Source organism: Papio anubis, chromosome 1 (assembly GCF_008728515.1).
Source record: "Papio anubis isolate 15944 chromosome 1, Panubis1.0, whole genome shotgun sequence".
NCBI classification, from domain to species: Eukaryota; Metazoa; Chordata; class Mammalia; order Primates; family Cercopithecidae; genus Papio; species Papio anubis.
This window is the reverse complement of record NC_044976.1, coordinates 2749540-2765941: the sequence shown is the minus strand read 5'-3', so window position 1 is coordinate 2765941 and position 16402 is coordinate 2749540. Positions and strand designations below refer to the sequence as shown.

General features: G+C 54.6%; 1 protein-coding gene across 3 annotated transcripts; it reads left to right on the top strand.

Moving 5' to 3' along the window:
* The first annotated feature begins 426 nt into the window (after positions 1-426).
* On the top strand, positions 427-16402 carry LRRC47 (leucine rich repeat containing 47). Of its 3 annotated transcripts, XM_021935373.2 has the most exons (8): positions 427-1081; positions 1299-1349; positions 9329-9790; positions 11436-11552; positions 12852-12967; positions 14192-14294; positions 15034-15123; positions 15296-16402. In XM_021935373.2, exons 1-8 carry the CDS (start codon positions 467-469, stop codon positions 15542-15544), a joined length of 1803 nt encoding a protein of 600 aa, XP_021791065.1. In that variant the 5' UTR covers positions 427-466; the 3' UTR covers positions 15545-16402. The 3 variants fall into 3 exon arrangements, with proteins under 3 accessions (XP_021791065.1, XP_003891062.1, XP_031519724.1); XM_003891013.4 differs by lacking the exon at positions 1299-1349; XM_031663864.1 differs by lacking the exon at positions 11436-11552.

Genomic DNA, 16402 nt, shown 5'->3' with positions numbered 1-16402 from the left:
CTTCTGTACCTGTGACCTGGAAGCCCTCTCCTGGAATTGTCCTGCCTTACTGGACCGAACCAAGGTACACTTGCAAGTGTTGATTGATGTCTCACGTCTCCCTAAAATGTACAAAACCAAGCTGCACCCCATCTTCCCTGGGCAACATCGTCATGACCTCGTAGGGCTGTGACAATGGCGTGTCCTTAACCTTGGAAAAATAAACTTTTTACATTTCATTGAGTCCTGTCTCAGATACTTTTGGGTTCATAGCCCCCACCCTCACCCCTGCCCGCGGAGAGAGCAGGCCGCTGCCCAGCCTCTCCCCGGCTCCACGCAGGAGACGCCCCTCTCCGATAGGGCACGCGCGGCGGCACTCTAGCAGCCAGGCGACTTCTCTATGGGCTTTTTCGGCACAGGCCGGAAGTGGCGCGCGCTGCCCCGGAAGCACCCTGGTGGGTGGGTGCCTGCCAGTAGCTGAGGCGCCATGGCGGCGGCGGCGGTGTCCGAGGCCTGGCCGGAGCTGGAGCTGGCTGAGCGGGAGCGGCGGCGGGAGCTGTTGCTGACGGGGCCCGGGCTGGAGGAGCGAGTGCGGGCGGCGGGTGGGCAGCTGCCGCCGCGGCTTTTCACCCTGCCGCTGCTGCACTACTTGGAAGTGAGCGGCTGCGGGAGCCTGCGCGCGCCGGGGCCTGGCCTGGCGCAGGGCCTGCCGCAGCTGCACAGCCTCGTGCTCCGGCGCAACGCGCTGGGGCCCGGCCTGAGCCCCGAGCTAGGGCCGCTGCCTGCCCTTCGGGTACTCGACCTGTCGGGCAACGCGCTGGAAGCGCTGCCGCCGGGCCAAGGCTTGGGCCCCGCCGAGCCGCCTGGCCTTCCGCAGCTGCAGAGCCTCAACCTCAGCGGCAACCGGCTGCGCGAGCTGCCAGCCGACCTGGCGCGCTGCGCCCCGCGCTTGCAGAGCCTCAACCTTACCGGCAATTGCCTCGACTCCTTCCCCGCCGAGCTCTTTCGCCCCGGCGCGCTGCCCCTCCTCAGTGAACTGGCGGCTGCTGACAACTGCCTCCGAGAACTCAGCCCCGACATCGCCCACCTGGCCTCGCTCAAGGTCAGCGGGAGCTGCCCGGGCGGGGCGGGATGGGGCCTTGGAGTAGCCCTGGAGAAGGAACCCCTTTCGGGACCGAGCCCTTCCTAGTGACGCCCCCTGGGGCACTGGGCCCAGGGAATTCCTGCAAGGCTGAAAGGAGCCAACTGCGGGGGCATCACCCTGGGAAGTAGTTGTCGCCTTCCAACTCTCCCTTCTCCTGGCCACACCAACATACTAGGTGGTCTCTGAACTCCCGCTCATTCTGTTAACAACTGGACTTTTACACATGGTACGCTATTTTGTAATAGTTAGCAAACTTGGCTTCTCCCGTAGGTCGGGCGTCGAAACCTGTCTTTTTTGTATCTAATACTTGTGAAGTGACTGGAGTCTTGTGGTGAAGGGGGCACCCTGGGTTTTGCATAATGCCACATGCTGTGATCTCAAAAATTGTATTTCACTTCATCCTAATAGCATCATCCTAATAGCAGCTTTCCAAGGTAGGGGTGGTTATTGCTGTTTTACAGAAAGTCAAAGGGCTTGCGCAAAGTAAGCAAGTAACTGGGGTTTTTCTCCAGACTAGATTGTCCAGGGTCTGTTTACTAATTAATCTGGGATCCCCAGGCCCCGGGATAATGCTTGGCCTATAACAGGTGCCCGTTAAATCTGTTGCCTAAAAGATAGTGGGGAAGCCACATGGCAGAACCACAACCTAAACCCAGCCGGATGGTCTCTGCATCTCTGCATCTTCTCTTTTGGTTTCATCCTTAAGGCAGTCCTGCATTTCTTCCTCCATTTTTTTTTTTTTTTTGAGATGAAGTCTCGCCCAGGCTGGAGTGCAGTGGCGCGATCTCAGCTCACTTCAACCTCCGCCTCCTGGGTTCACGCCATTCTCCTGCCTCAGCCTCCCGAGTAACCGGGACTACAGGCGCTGCCACCATGCCTGGCTAATTTTTTGTATTTTTAGTAGAGATGGAGTTTCACCATGTTAGCCAGGATGGTCTCGATCTCCTGATCTCATAATCTGCCCATCTCAGCCTCCAAAGTGCTGGGATTACAGGCATGAGCCGCCACGCCCGACTGAGTTTTATTACTAAACCAGTTTCCCCAAAAATTTAGAGGCTGGGGTTTTTCAAGGATAGTTTGGGGGAAGGGGAGGGTGGCTAGGCAATGGGTGCTTACTGCTGATTGGTTGAGGTGCAATCATAGGGGTGTGGGAAATGGCCCTCCTGCTCACTGAGTCACTTCTGGGTGGGGCCCCAGGAGCTCATTTTGGTTTCAGGTAGTGCCATTGATCAGACATGCAAAAAACCTGAAAAAGACAGCTCCGAAGGCCAATCTTAGGTTCTACAGTACTGGTAGTGATGTTATCTGCAGGAGTAATTGGGGAGGTCACATATCTTGTCATCTCCAGAATAATGACTGACAGTGATATGTGTTTGCACTTTAGCAGAATTCAGGCTCCTCCATCCTCCTAGCCTAGTGGACCCTCATTAGCTTTACAAAGGCAGTTGAGTTTTACAGAAGGACTATTATCATTTAAACTATAAATGTCTCCCAAAGTTAGCTTGGCCCAAGCCCAGGAATAATTAAAGGTAGTTTGAAGGGCCAGGCCTGGTGGCTCATGCCTATAGTCCCAGCACTTTGGGAGGCTAAGGCAGGCAGATCATCTGAGGTCGGGAATTGTAGACCAGCCTGACCAACATGGAGAAACCCTGTCTCTAGCTGGGCGTGGTGGCACGTGCCTGTAATCCCAGCTACTCGGGAGGCTGAGGCAGGAGAATCACTTAAACCCGGGAGGCGGAGGTTGCGGTGAATCAAGATCATGTCACTGCACTCCAGCCGGGGAAACAAGAGTGAAACTCTGTCTAAAAATAAAAAAAAAAAAAAAAAAAAAAAGGTAGTTTGAAGACTGAAGATGGGGATTGGTCAGATCAGATCTTTTCCACCACTGTAATTTTGTCACTGTTACAGGTTTTGCAAAGGTGGTTTCATTGGCATTTCCTGGAAGAGGCAAGTTCACTGGCATTTTCCTTGGTCCTCGGGGCTGCAGGCATCCCTCTAGGACAAAGGTGTGATGTTGGGTACAACACGGTCTACCCCCACTTTCCCACCTGACAGATACTTTTGGTTTTCCAGAATGTTGATGTAGTAGGCCTATATCTTAACATTGTACCTTACATCATGTAAGCGCCCAGTCAGTTACAATCTTTCTTTTCAAATTCATAGATGTCTTTCAGTATTCAAGCTCTTAAAGTGTTGTGGGCTGGCATGGTGGCTCACGCTTGTAATCCCAGCACTTTAGGAGGCCGAGGCGGGCAGATCATGAGGTCAAGAGATCGAGATCATCCTGGCCAACAAGGTGAAACCCTGTCTCTACTAAAAAATACAAAAATCAGCTGGGTGTGGTGGTGCATGCCTGTAGTCCCAGCTACACGGGAGGCTGAGGCAGGAGAATCGCTTGAACCCAGGAGGCGGAGGTTGCAATGAGCGGAGATTGCGCCACTGCACTCCAACCTGGGTGACAAACTGAGACTGCGTCTCAAAAAAAAAAAAAAATTGTGTTTACAGCTCTCTCTAGCACCTGCCCAATAAAGCAGTACTCTTTGTGGTGGCCAAAACAATGTCATTCAAGTCAAAGAGTGTGTCTTGTTTTCTAAATCCCAAAAGAGGTGACCAAGTGCCCTTTCCCCTGGGCCATTCTGTTCCTAAATTTTAGGCTTCCAGTGGCTGTCAGGAGACCTGTTTCTTGGAGGGTCATGCAAGAGCTATTGGAATCCTTGTTGGACTCAGATGTCCTTTTGGGGACCTTTCTGAGGAGTGGCTACCAGAACTGTGCCCAGCAATGTAGCTACACACACTGGAGTTTTGCACACAAAGGCCAATGTATTTGATGTCCTTCCTGGTGCTGTGGGGAGATGGGGAGTGTAGAAAACCAAAAAACTGAGCTCAGAAAAGGAAGGCAGGCTGGGTGCAGTGGTTCATGCCTGGCATCCCAGCCCTTCAGGAGGCTGAAGCGGGCGGATCACTTGAGCCCAGGAGTTTGAGACCAGCTGGGCAACGTGGCAAAAACCTGTCTCTACAAAAAATAGAAAAATTAGCTGGGTGTGGTGGTGTGCCCCTGTGGTCCCAGCTACTCAGGAGGCTGAGGTGGGATGAACGCTTAAACCCGGGAGGTTGAGGCTGCAGTGAGCTATGATCACACCACTGCACTCCAGCCTGGGCAACAGAGCTAGACCCTGTCTTAAAGAAAGAGAAAGGCCAGGCACTGTGGCTCACGCCTGTTATCCCAGCACTTTGGGAGGCTGAGGCAGGCGGATCACCTGAGGTCGGGAGTTCAACACCATCTCTGCTAAAAATAGAAAATTAGCGGCCGGGCGCGGTGGCTCAAGCCTGTAATCCCAGCACTTTGGGAGGCCGAGACGGGCGGATCACAAGGTCAGGAGATCGAGACCATCCTGGCTAACACGGTGAAACCCCGTCTCTACTAAAAAAATACAAAAAAAAACTAGCCGGGCGCAGTGGCGGGCGCCTGTAGTCCCAGCTACTCGGGAGGCTGAGGCAGGAGAATGGCGTGAACCCGGGAGGCGGAGCTTGCAGTGAGCTGAGATCCGGCCACTGCACTCCAGCCTGGGCGGCAGAGCGAGACTCCGTCTCAAAAAAAAAAAAAAAAAAAAAAATAGAAAATTAGCTGGGCATGGTGGCGTGTGCCCATAATCCTAGCTACTTGGGAGGCTGAGGCAGGAGAATCGCTTGAACCTGGGAGGCAGAGCTTGTGGTGAGCCGAGATGGCGCCGCTGCATTCCAGTCTGGTCAACAAGAGCGAAACTTCGTCTCAAAAAAAAGAGAGAAAGAAGGGGGAGGAAAGGAATAAAAACAGAAGGCATGGGTTCCAGCCCTGCCTCTCTGACTGCGTGCCGTTGGCTCTTGAAAGCTCTTTGCTCCTCTGTAGGAAGGCTGGAAGGGTAATGCAGGACACGAAGAGGGAGGGAGACCGGAGGTGGTGCTGGTCATCGTGGCTGCTTGACTCTGAAACCACGAGGCTTAAAGCAGCAGCAGCCCTGCACTCTGGGCTGGCTCCGCTGGACAGTGGACAGTGCAGCTTTTGCTGCTGGTCACTTGTGTGGCTGTGCTCAGCTGGCATGGGCTCAGTGCTGGGCTGGGGTGGGTGGGCTTCTCCATGTGTCATCTCGGGGCCTCTCCCTCCCTTTCTGTCGCAGGGCTCAGGGCTCCTCAGCACAAAAGCAGCAGCTGCCAGCTCTTCAGGCATTGACCTGGAACGTGCCTGCTGCCACTTTCCTGCGTTTTGTGGGTTAACTAAGTGCAAGCCCAGTTCCGGTTCACTGGGAGGGCTGGCTCTTTAGAGGCCGCCAGAGTAACAGCACAGAGGCTCCTGCCTGTCCTTCCCCCGCCCAGAGGGACGAGACTGCAAGTGGAAGCAGCTCAGCCTGGTTCCTGGTGCTCATCCCCACACCCATTCCCCAGGGAGCGCCCCCAAGCCTGGGCTGGGACCTGCAGTGCAAAGGCCCTGACCCTCTTTCCTCCCAGCCCCTGGGGACGAGGCCTCTGCTGTCCTGTGGCCTCACCTGTAGCTCTGCCTGCGTGGAGCCTGGCTTCCCCAGCGTCCTGGCCTCAGAGCCACGTGACTTGCTGAGCTCTGAGAGCACCTGGCCGGCCCTCCCCGGCTGCTTCCCGCTGCTGTGGCCCGTGGGGCTCAGCTGCCAGCGCTGTGGTGAGCCAAGGATGGGGGCACGTCACACCTCTCCTGACTGCATTGTAAGTGGCCATCACGCAGGCCTGTGGTGCTGTCCGTGTGGGAACGAGGGATGGGTGGGACAGATGTTACCTGAACAGCTGATGTGGGCAGGACGGTGCCTTAGTAAAGATGTCCTTTCAGGCCCTGGGCCACTCCCCTCCCAAGGCCAAGCTGCACAGGGAGTTCAGCCTCAACGCAAACCCTCCTGAAGCCAGACCTGGCTCTCCCCTCCGCTTCCGAGTTTCTCAGTTGCTGCCGGAGGGAGTGGGGCTCACTCAGGGACTGGCGTTCTTTGTTGGGTTGGTTTATGTAAGCCTGTCGCCACCATGAAGTTAGGATCCTTCCCCAGCAGCAGGTCCCCTGCAGAAGCCATAGGCCCGGAAGGCAGCCAGTGTGCCAGGCCAGAGTCAGGCCCCATGTTGCTGCCATCAGCTTAGCCACCACGGGGGTTGTGTTTCCTGCAGAAGAGTGTCAGCTCCAGGTGACAGGTGATGGCAGTTCGTCCCATCAGGTGTCAGGACGACCCCCAGCCACCCCGTGTAACTCATCCTCCCTGAAGCCAGTGTGCACCTCACATCCTTGCAGGCGCTCCTGCTTACTCCCTCGCACAATTGAAAACTGATGCTACCCTCATCCCACCCTTCATATGTGAAACCTCTGGCTTCATTTCCTGCTGAGGCTGCCACTGGGTGCCCAGCGCTGGGCTGAGGGGCCAGCGTGTGACCTCGTCAGCAGGGCTTCGCATTTCTGACAAGGACTCCCCAACATCTGCGGCTTTGCACCCCACCCAGATGGTGACTCTCTTGCCCTCCCTCTTGCTTTCCTTCCCCCGCTTCCCTTCCTGTCCCCCAACTCCCACAGAGCCTCCAGGCAGGTCCTGAGCTGCTCAGATGCCCTTTCTCTGACGGTCTTTGCCTGGAAGGAAGACCCTTCTCCGAGTGCCCGCCGTTGTCATTCTGGGGACTTACTGCAGGCTGTGGGCTGAACCTGGCTGTGGCTGCAGTGGGCAACCCAGTGGGGCCCTGCCTGCCTCCTTTGCCTCTGCTGCTGGTCCTGGGTCTTAAGGAGCTTGCTCTTCGTCAGCTGGCGGAGTCTCGCGCTGTCGCCCAGGCTGGAGTGCAGTGGCGCGATCTCGGCTCACTGCAAGCTCCGCCTCCCGGGTTCACGCCATTCTCCTGCCTCAGCCTCCTGAGTAGCTGGGACTACAGGCGCCCACCACCGCGCCCGGCTAATTTTTTTGTATTTTTAGTAGAGACGGGGTTTCACTGTGGTCTCGATCTCCTGACCTTGTGATCCGCCCGCCTCGGCCTCCCAAAGTGCTGGGATTACAGGCGTGAGCCACCGCGCCCGGCCTGGTCCTGGGTCTTAAGGAGCTTGCTCTTCGTCAGCTGGGGGAGACGCTCCACTGCGTGTTTGCAGGCAGTAAGGAGGTTTCACTTGAGGGGAACTCTCAAGCTTTTTGACCAAAGCCCCTTAGGGCAGTGCAGAAGCCCACAGAGCAGAACCTCAGATGCCCGCACCCACGACCTTCCAACCCGAGAGTTTCCCGTGGCCTCTGCCAGGCGAGCTGTGCCCTGGGCTGCTGGCCCAGGCTGGTTCTAACGCTGGAGCCAGGGCTCTTGACAGGGAGGCGAGGAGCTCTAGAAGCCTGAGCTCACGGCCGCGCTGTTCCTGGTGCTGCAGGCTGGCGACAGTGTTGGTGATACGGCTCCTGGTACTTTGTGAGACCACCTGGATTCCAGGGGTAGATTGTCTCCCGTCCCGTGTGGGGCTGGAAGGGAGGTCTGGGCTGGAGTCACCAGTCCAACCAGTTCACACCAGCCCAGCCCATCCTGTCCTGTCTGGAGAAGCACAAAATTGTAGCAGTTCTGTTAGAGCCGATGGACGCGTAGCTCAGGTAGTGCTCAGCAGCTGGGCTTGGTCTCAGCCCCCGCCTCCCGTTCTTCCCCAGCAGGCACCACTGCTGCTTAGATTGCCCCTTCTCTCCCGGAGGGCACTTGATCCCTTTTATTTTACACACGCTGTTCTTCCTTGACTGTTAAGTTGTCCGCTTCCTCCCTGGGTCTCTGCTCTCCCTGTGGGAACTTGTCCAGTGCACCCTCCCATGTTTGAGCCGTGCCGCCCTTCCCACTTGTGAGCACCGTCGCATTTCTGAGCCATGCTGCCCTTACCTGCCGCTGAGCAGCTTGATTGCTTGAGCCAGAGGATTCCGGCAGGTTCCTTTTTTCATTTCCTTCACAACTTGGGGCTTGAGAAATTCCATCACCCCTGCCGTCCATTCCAGGCGAAGCAGAAGGTGTCCTCTGGGTAATCAGCCCCTTCCATCTCTGTTCAGAGTCAATCAGGTCCAGCCCCACCTGTCTCCTCCACACACAGTGTGACTGGGACTCACCAGCCACACCAACCAAGGGTGAGTGCTGGCTTCCAGGGGCCCACATGCTGTTGCCTCCTCTCTGGGGGCAGAGCCGGCACCCAGGCTGCCAGAGACCCCTGAGGGTCAGGCCTCACATCCCTAGCAGGGTCTTCCTCCAGCCCTAGAGGAAGCTGGGACAGAAGAGTTTGCTGGGAGTGCCTGCTCCTCCACCCCGGTGAGGCTGTGGGGCCTGGGTACCAAGCCAGGAAAGAGCAGAGTGGAGGCGGATGGGCCCCTTTTGCCTGAACCCGCAGCGGCAGCCTCATGTCATGGAGGTGGCTGACCTCGCACACACGTTCCCTGCACTGCCCAGACCCTGGGAGAGACATCCTAAGAGTGCATCAGGTGCCACTGTACCCCTTCCATGCTTTCAGTGAGGTCACCTGCATGTTTTGCCAAAGTCTGATCAGTCATGGTCATAGAAAGAGCTTTCCCGTGGGCCACGGGGCTTCCTGGGCATCTGTGTGGCACACAGTGGTGGCCCCGATGCACCTGCCCTGGGTCAGACGAAGGCTGAGAACCCATCGCCATTGAAGTCGGCTTTCCCCTTTCCTTCCCCCCGAGAGCACTGCATGTGTCACTGCGGGCAATTCTGTACTTCAATATGAAGAAGAATGCTCTTGAGAGATTTTGCTGTATTTTTTTTTTAGCTCATTTAATTAAAAAAAAAACACCACTTTGGGGAACCTGCTTCTCACCTGAGCAGTCCTGGCTAGGTCCTGACACGAGGTCACGTTTCACAGCCAGACATCCCTCATCCCTTGTCACCTTTCTGTTCTCTAACCCGATGATTGATCTCAGTGCTGCTGTGGTTGTTGAAGAGGGTGACATGTTTGAGTCAGAAGCTTTTGCAGAGATCACTGTTAACCATGGCTGACAGCTTCCCCTCGGAGGGGCTCCTTGGATAGTGCCTTTGATGTGGGGGTGCACAGCTGGGGAAGCGACTCACAGGTGAATAACTTGTGGTTCCCCAGGGACGTCCCCACAGACAGGCCAGTGGTGGCTCTTGTGAGTGATGAGTGGTCCCCCTGCCTCTGGAGCTGACCCTGGACTCTTTTTCCCAGAGTCTGGGGGTCTGACGCATCCTCATTTCTCTTTGCAGACGTTGGACCTTTCCAACAACCAGCTGAGCGAGATCCCTGCGGAGCTTGCGGACTGCCCCAAGCTCAAGGAGATCAATTTCCGCGGGAACAAGCTGAGAGACAAGCGCCTGGAGAAGATGGTCAGCGGCTGCCAGACAAGATCCATCCTGGAGTACCTGCGCGTCGGAGGCCGCGGTGGCGGGAAGGGCAAGGGCCGTGCCGAGGGCTCGGAGAAGGAAGACAGCCGAAAGAAGAGGAGGGAGAGGAAGCAGAGGCGGGAGGGCGGCGATGGGGAGGAGCAGGACGTGGGAGATGCCGGCCGGCTGCTGCTCAGGGTCCTGCACGTCTCTGAAAACCCCGCACCCCTAACAGTCAGAGTGAGTCCCGAGGTCCGGGACGTGCGGCCCTACATTGTGGGGGCCGTGGTGCGAGGCATGGACCTGCAGCCAGGGAATGCGCTCAAGCGCTTCCTCACCTCACAGGTGGGTGCCCATGGGGTCCTCAGATGACGAGGACAGAGGTGTGGGATGCCGCAGGCCGGGACACATCCTGGGGCGAGCGTGTCCGAAGGAGCAGCAGTAGAGTGTGGGGCCCAGCCAGATGTCTGTATGCCTCAGTCTCCTCAGCTCCAAAGAGGGAATAAAGCAGGTTCTGGCTCAGGTGTTGCTGAGGAAGGGGTGAGGCCTCAGTCCCCTCCAGGAGGCAGGTGTCCCCAGCTTGGAGATGGCCTCTTCCCAGATGCCCACAGCCTGGCCTGGTTAGTCCTGGTCACTGGCCCTATCCCTTGCTCCTCCACATATGGGGTTAATGGTCTATCCTAATTTTTTTTTTTTTCCCCAGGAGTCTCGCTTTGTCTCTACTGCTGGAGTGCAGTGGCACAGTCTAATCTCACTGTAGCCTCTGCCTCCTGGGTTCAAGTGATTCTCCTGCCTCAGCCTCCTGAGTAGCTGGCATTACAGGCGCCCGCTATCATGTCTGGCTAATTTTTTTGTATTTTTAAAAGAGACAGGGTTTCACCATGTTGGCCAGATTGGTCTTGAACTCCTGACCTCAAGCAGTCCACTCGCCTCAGCCTCCCAAAGTGTGGGGATTGTGGGCGTGAGCCACCACACCTGGCCTATCCTAATTCCTGGATAGCTTTATTGTAGTTGAAAATCAGGGTTTCAGCTGGTGTGGTGGCTCATGCCTGTAATCCCAGCACTCTGGGAGGCTGCAGTGGGTGGATCACCTGAGGTCAGGAGTTCGAGACCAGCCTGGCCAACATCGTGAAACCCCATCTCTATTGAAAACACAAAAATTAGCCTGGCATGGTGGCGAGCACCTGTAATCCCAGCTACTGGGGAGGCTGAGGCAGGAGAATCACTCGAACCTGGGAGGTGGAGGTTGCAGTGAGCCGAGATCACACCACAGCACTCCAGCCTGGCTGACACAGCAAGACTCCATCTCAAAGAAAAAAAAAAAGGAAAAGAAATCAGGATTCCTTGATTTTTTGATATTTTGGTGCATCTTCTGACTTCTGCAGTAAATGACACATTTTGTTTTATGTAAGATAGTATTAAAGTCATCATCTCTTGCCAGCACATTCTTCTGTGAATTGTTTAGGTTTTGGCAAGACTAACTTCCCAGTTTGTTGTTTTTCTGTGACACCTGACCAACTTTTAAAATATAAACCACATCTGTGCCCAGGGGAAAGTCCCGTGTGCCCCGCAGTGGCAGTGACAGTGCATGGCAGGCCGAGAGTGACTGTCATGAGAGTCCTTCTGCCTGCAGTTTAGGGAGGAAGGGAACAGGTACCACAGCCAGGGCTTTAAAACTTAAAGCTTAGCCTTTATTTAAAGTTCAAGATGGATTCTTTGAAATCTCAAATATTACGTCTAGAATTAGAGAAGGAAGAAAGTCTGCTGATTGATAGGTTAAGATAGTTTTCCTGATGGTGATTCCACAAAGTGAGTGCCTGGCTGGCCGGGTGGAGAGGAGTTGGAGGGGAGCCCCGTCTCGGAAAGGGGTGTGGCGGGGTTTTGAACCTTGGACTGGGAGGGTTTCCTGGTGCACAGCCCGGCCGAGGGTCAAGCGTGAACCCCTCGCTGGGCACAAAAGACCTCGCTCATCACTGCTCCTGTGTTACAGACCAAGCTCCACGAAGATCTCTGTGAGAAGAGGACGGCCGCCACCCTTGCCACCCATGAGCTCCGCGCTGTCAAAGGGCCCCTGCTGTACTGCGCCCGGCCCCCGCAGGACCTCAAGGTGTTGCAGCCTCCTTTGCAGGGTCTGCTCAAGGGTCTCCTTGGTGTCGAAAGACGCTGTGCTGATACTGGAGCCCGAACCTTTTCTTTTCTTTTCTTTTTTTTTTGGAGATGGAGTTTCATTCTTGTCACCCACGCTGGAGTGCAATGGCATAATCTCAGCTCACTGCAGCCTCTACCTCCTGAGTTCAAGTGATTCTCCTGCCTCAGCCTCCCGAGTAGCTGAGTTTACAGGCATGCGCCACCATGCCCAGCTAATTTTGTATTTTTAGTAGGGACGGGATTTCTCCATGTTGGTCAGGCTGGTCTCGAACTCCAGACCTCAGATGATCCACCCACCTTAGCCTCCCAAAGTGCTGGGATTACAGGCGTAAGCCACCATGCCCGGCCTGAACATTTTCTTTCTTTTTTGTTTTGAGACGGAGTTTCACTCTTGCTGCCCAGGCTGGAGTGCAATGGCACAATCTCGGCTCAGCACAACCTCTGCCTCCCACGTTCAAGCGATTCTCCTGCCTCACCCTCCCAAGTAGCTGGGATTACAGGCATGCACACCACGTCCAGCTAATTTTGTGTTTTTAGTAAAGACAGGGTTTCTCCATGTTGGCCAGGCTAGTCTCGAACTCCTGACCTCAGGTGATCCACCATTCTCTGCCTCCCACCGTGCTGGGATTACAGGCATAAGCCACCGCGCCTGGCCTGAACATTTTCTTTAGAGTAGAATCCGATGCTGTTCTTGCAAAGACATGAAATAATGAAACAGGCCACGTTTGCAGTTACTGGAAGCGGTGCACAGCTGTGAGAGGACTCGGTGGAGGAGCAGTCATGGGAAAATGGTTTCCTTCACTCGCTCACTACCCTTTAATCAGAAATCTTGGTCTTTGTCCCGATTGTAAAACCCTTTGCGTGGGGTTGGCAGTAGTGTGAGGTGCTGTATCGTGGTGCTATCCTGGATGTTGAATTCTGTGCAGTGCATGCGGTCCCGGCTGCTCAGGCTTTCTCTCCTCTTTTGGCCTTGTGAGGATGGCAGACCTCTGGAAACGGTTTTGCATGGCTGGGTTTGAGGTTAAGCCCTGCCTCGGTAGGATCGGTGTGTTTGGGCGTCAGGTCTCCCAGGGATGCTGGGATCGCAGCCTGCATGCAGCTTCTTGCTGCGTGGTCCCGTGGGATGCTCCCTGCCTGCTGTAGAGATGAATGAGGGTGGGAGTCGGGAGGGCTCGTGGAGACTTAAGGCTGTAATCGACAGGACGGGCGAGTTCTGTGGCTGTGACCCTAGTGGAGTTTATGGGTTTCTGCCCGATAGATTGTTCCCCTGGGGCGGAAAGAAGCCAAGGCCAAGGAGCTGGTGCGGCAGCTGCAGCTGGAGGCCGAGGAGCAGAGGAAGCAGAAGAAGCGGCAGAGTGTGTCGGGCCTGCACAGGTGGGCAGCGCGCCTGGTGGGGTGGGGCCGGGCGTGGGGGGTGCAGCATGCCAGCCTCCACTGAGTTAGTTTGTGCTCCTCAGGAACACCTAATGCTACCAGAGCCAGAAGCTTCTTACAGGGTAAAAAGAAAGAAAGCATTCTCTTCTGAAAGGAGACGTTGTGGAACCAGTCTGTCATCTAGATGGCCCTGACGTGAGGGAAGTGGAAGGTGTTAGAAGCGGAGGTATTGGCCATTCCGCAGGAGGCGGGTCGCCCTCGGGATGGGACAGGACAGGATAGAATAGAAAGTAGCCATTAGGAAACGGACATAAATGCCAGCCCAGTCCGTGCCCCGCGCTGCTGGGTGTCCAAGTCAGGGTCCTTGGCGCTGCTCTAAGCAATATGATCATCCATAACTAGCCCAGCGATTTCTGTAAACACAGGCCGCAGAATACTTTGTTCTCTGAGGCTTGTTATGCTTTGGCCCTTGATATTACACTTCATTTGTGGAAAGAACTTTTTGATTCGTCCACTTTACCCTTTAGATATGTTTTCAGGTGTGTGCCTTTTTTTTTTTTTTTTTTTTTTTAGATAGAGTCTCACTCTTGTCACCCAGGCTGGAGTGTAATGGCACAATCTCAGCTCACTGCAGTCTCCATCTCCTGGGTTCAAGCGATTCTCCTGCCTCAGCCTCCTGAGTAGCTGGGATTACAGGCGCCCACCACAACGCCTGGCTAATTTTTGTGTTTTTAGTAGAGACGGGGTTTTGCCGTGTTTGCCAGGCTGGTCTTGAACTCCTGACCTCAGGCGATCCGCCTGTCTCGGCCTCCCAAACTGCTAGGATTACAGGAGTGAGCCACTGCGCCCAGCTGTGCCTTTTTTCTTTTTTGTTTTTAAGATGGGGTCGCGCCATGTTGCCCAGGCTGGAGTGAGGTGGCCAATCATAGGCGCAATGCCACTACTGATCGGCACCGGGGCTTTTTGTCCTGCTCTGTTTCTGACCTGGGCTGCTTCACTCCTCCTTAGGCAGCCTGGTGGTCCTCCGCTCCCAGGAGCTCAACATAGTGATGACGGACTTGGTGTAGACACTCCATGGGCGCAGCACAGCCCAGCAGACTCCTGGGCCCATGCAGCCCTCCTGTCTCAGCCTCCCGAGTGCTGGGACCACAGGCACATGCCACCACACCCTGCACAATATATCTTTCATAGTTAGGCCTATCATTTGTATTTCTTCCCACACAGATACCTTCACTTGCTGGATGGAAATGAAAATTACCCGTGTCTTGTGGATGCAGACGGTGATGTGATTTCCTTCCCACCAATAACCAACAGTGAGAAGACAAAGGTAGGGTGGCATGTGTGTGAACTTGGTGTGTCTTCTAGGTTGTTCCCTGTAGAATTAACACAAGTCTGCTAGGTGCGGTGGCTCACACCTGTAATCCTAGCATTTTGGGAGACCGAGGTGGGCGGATCACCGGAGGTTGGGAGTTCAAGACCAGCCTGACCAAAACGGAGAAACCCTGTCTTTACTAAAAATACAAAATTAGCTGGGCGTGGTGGTGCACGCCTGTAATGCCAGCTGCTTGGGAGGCTGAGGCAGGAGAATCGCTTGAACCCAGAAGGCGGAGGTTACAGTGAGCCGAAATTGCGCCCTTGCACTCCAGCCTGGGCAACAAGAGCGAAACTCAGTCTCCAAAAAAAAAAAAAGAAAGAAAAAGAATTAACACACACAAGTGTCTGCTGCATTGTGAGGTCTCATTGTGTGCAATAGAAAATGCAGCCCGGAGGTGACAAAGGCCCTGGCTTCTCAGAGCCATGGCTCACTGTTCATTGTTCATGCTCGGTGCTGCGCGACGTCCTGGGATGTATTTTTTTGTAGAGATGGGGTCTCGCTGTGTTGCCCAGGCTGGTCTTGAACTCCTGGGTTCAAGAGATCCTCCCACATCCACCTCCCAAAGTGCTGGGTTTACAGGTGCGAGCCACTTTGTCTGGCCACACAGTTTTGTAGAGTTTTCCTCAGAACAAATGATGCAGTTGCTGATGTGTACATTTGATAACTGTCTTTTCTGAAATCTTTCTTTAAGGTTAAGAAAACGACCTCTGATTTGTTTTTGGAAGTAACAAGTGCCACCAGTCTGCAGATTTGCAAGGATGTCATGGATGCCCTCATTCTGGTGAGTGCGTGGTGGCTCCTCCTGAGAAACGCGTTTTGAGCGTGAGTGGTGCTCTGCTCTGACTTAACCCGTCCTGATTGCCTCTTTCTTGCTTACTGCATTGGCTGACAGCAGCATGTCTTCCCTGGGTCACCTCTCATCTCCAGGTTAAAGAGGTATTTTTCATTTGCAGAAAATGGCAGAAATGAACAAGTACACTTTAGAAAATAAAGAGGAAGGATCACTCTCAGATACCGAAGCTGATGCAGTCTCTGGACAACTTTCAGATCCCAGAACGAATCCCAGTGCTGGAAAGGACGGGCCCTCCCTGCTGGTGGTGGAGCAGGTCCGGGTGGTGGACCTGGAAGGGAGCCTGAAGGTGGTGTACCCGTCCAAGGCCGACCTGGCCACCGCCCCTCCCCATGTGACTGTCGTGCGCTGACGCCAGGACCACCTGTCCAGCCTGTCTGCGTTTGTTTAGCCTGTTTTACCGAGGTTTCTATGTGGCAATGCTGAATTATCCATTAGATTTTCACCCGTTTTTTTTGGTTGGTTGGTTTGAGATGGAGTCTCACTCTGTCGCCAGGCTGGAGTGCAGTGGCATGATCTGGAATCACTGCAACCTCCGTCTCCTGGGTTCAAGCGATTCTCCTGCCTCAGCCTCCTGAGTAGCTGGGACTACAGGTGTGTGCCACTAGCCCAGCTAATTTTTGTATTTTTAGTAGAGACGGGGTTTCACCATTTTGGTCAGGATGGTCTTGATCTCTTGACTCATGATCTGCCTGCCTCTGCCGCCCCAGAGTGCTGGGATTACATGATCCTCCTGCCTCAGCCTCCCAAAGTGCTGGGATTACAGGTGTGAGCCACTGTGCCTGGCCCGCCCCAGCATTTTTTAAGATGTATGTATTCGCTGTTCTGTTTTTCCAGGTGATTCTGTCGTAAAGTGATGCTATGTTGTTGTGACAACACCAAACTGATTTTACGGTTTTTATGGAATTATTCAGATGTCAAAATTAACTGTTCAAAATGTTCTGAATCATGTAGCTACGTGGCAGGTAACTGTTTATGGGAGAAAACACTGTACAGTCATGCACCACATAACAGCGTCTGGGTCAGCGATGGACACTTCCCTGACAGCGGGCCCACGACATTCTTGTGCAGTGTTTGGAAGCCTGGCCTGGGCTCTTGGCGTTGGCCTCTTGTAGATCAAGTAGGGGAAGTGATTGATGTTCAGTCATGCTGCTGGGACACTTGCTTTTCCAGATGAAAAACACATAAATAAAACTACACGCACCATCGA

Coding starts and splice junctions, on each gene's coding strand:
- LRRC47 (XM_021935373.2), top strand. CDS start 467: ATGGCGGCGGCGGCGGTGTCCGAGGCCTGGCCGGAGCTGGAGCTGGCT. Junction 1,350..9,328: donor CAACTGGACTTTTACACATG/GTACGCTATTTT, acceptor TTCTCTTTGCAG/ACGTTGGACCTTTCCAACAA. Junction 11,553..12,851: donor GGCCCCCGCAGGACCTCAAG/GTGTTGCAGCCT, acceptor TCTGCCCGATAG/ATTGTTCCCCTGGGGCGGAA.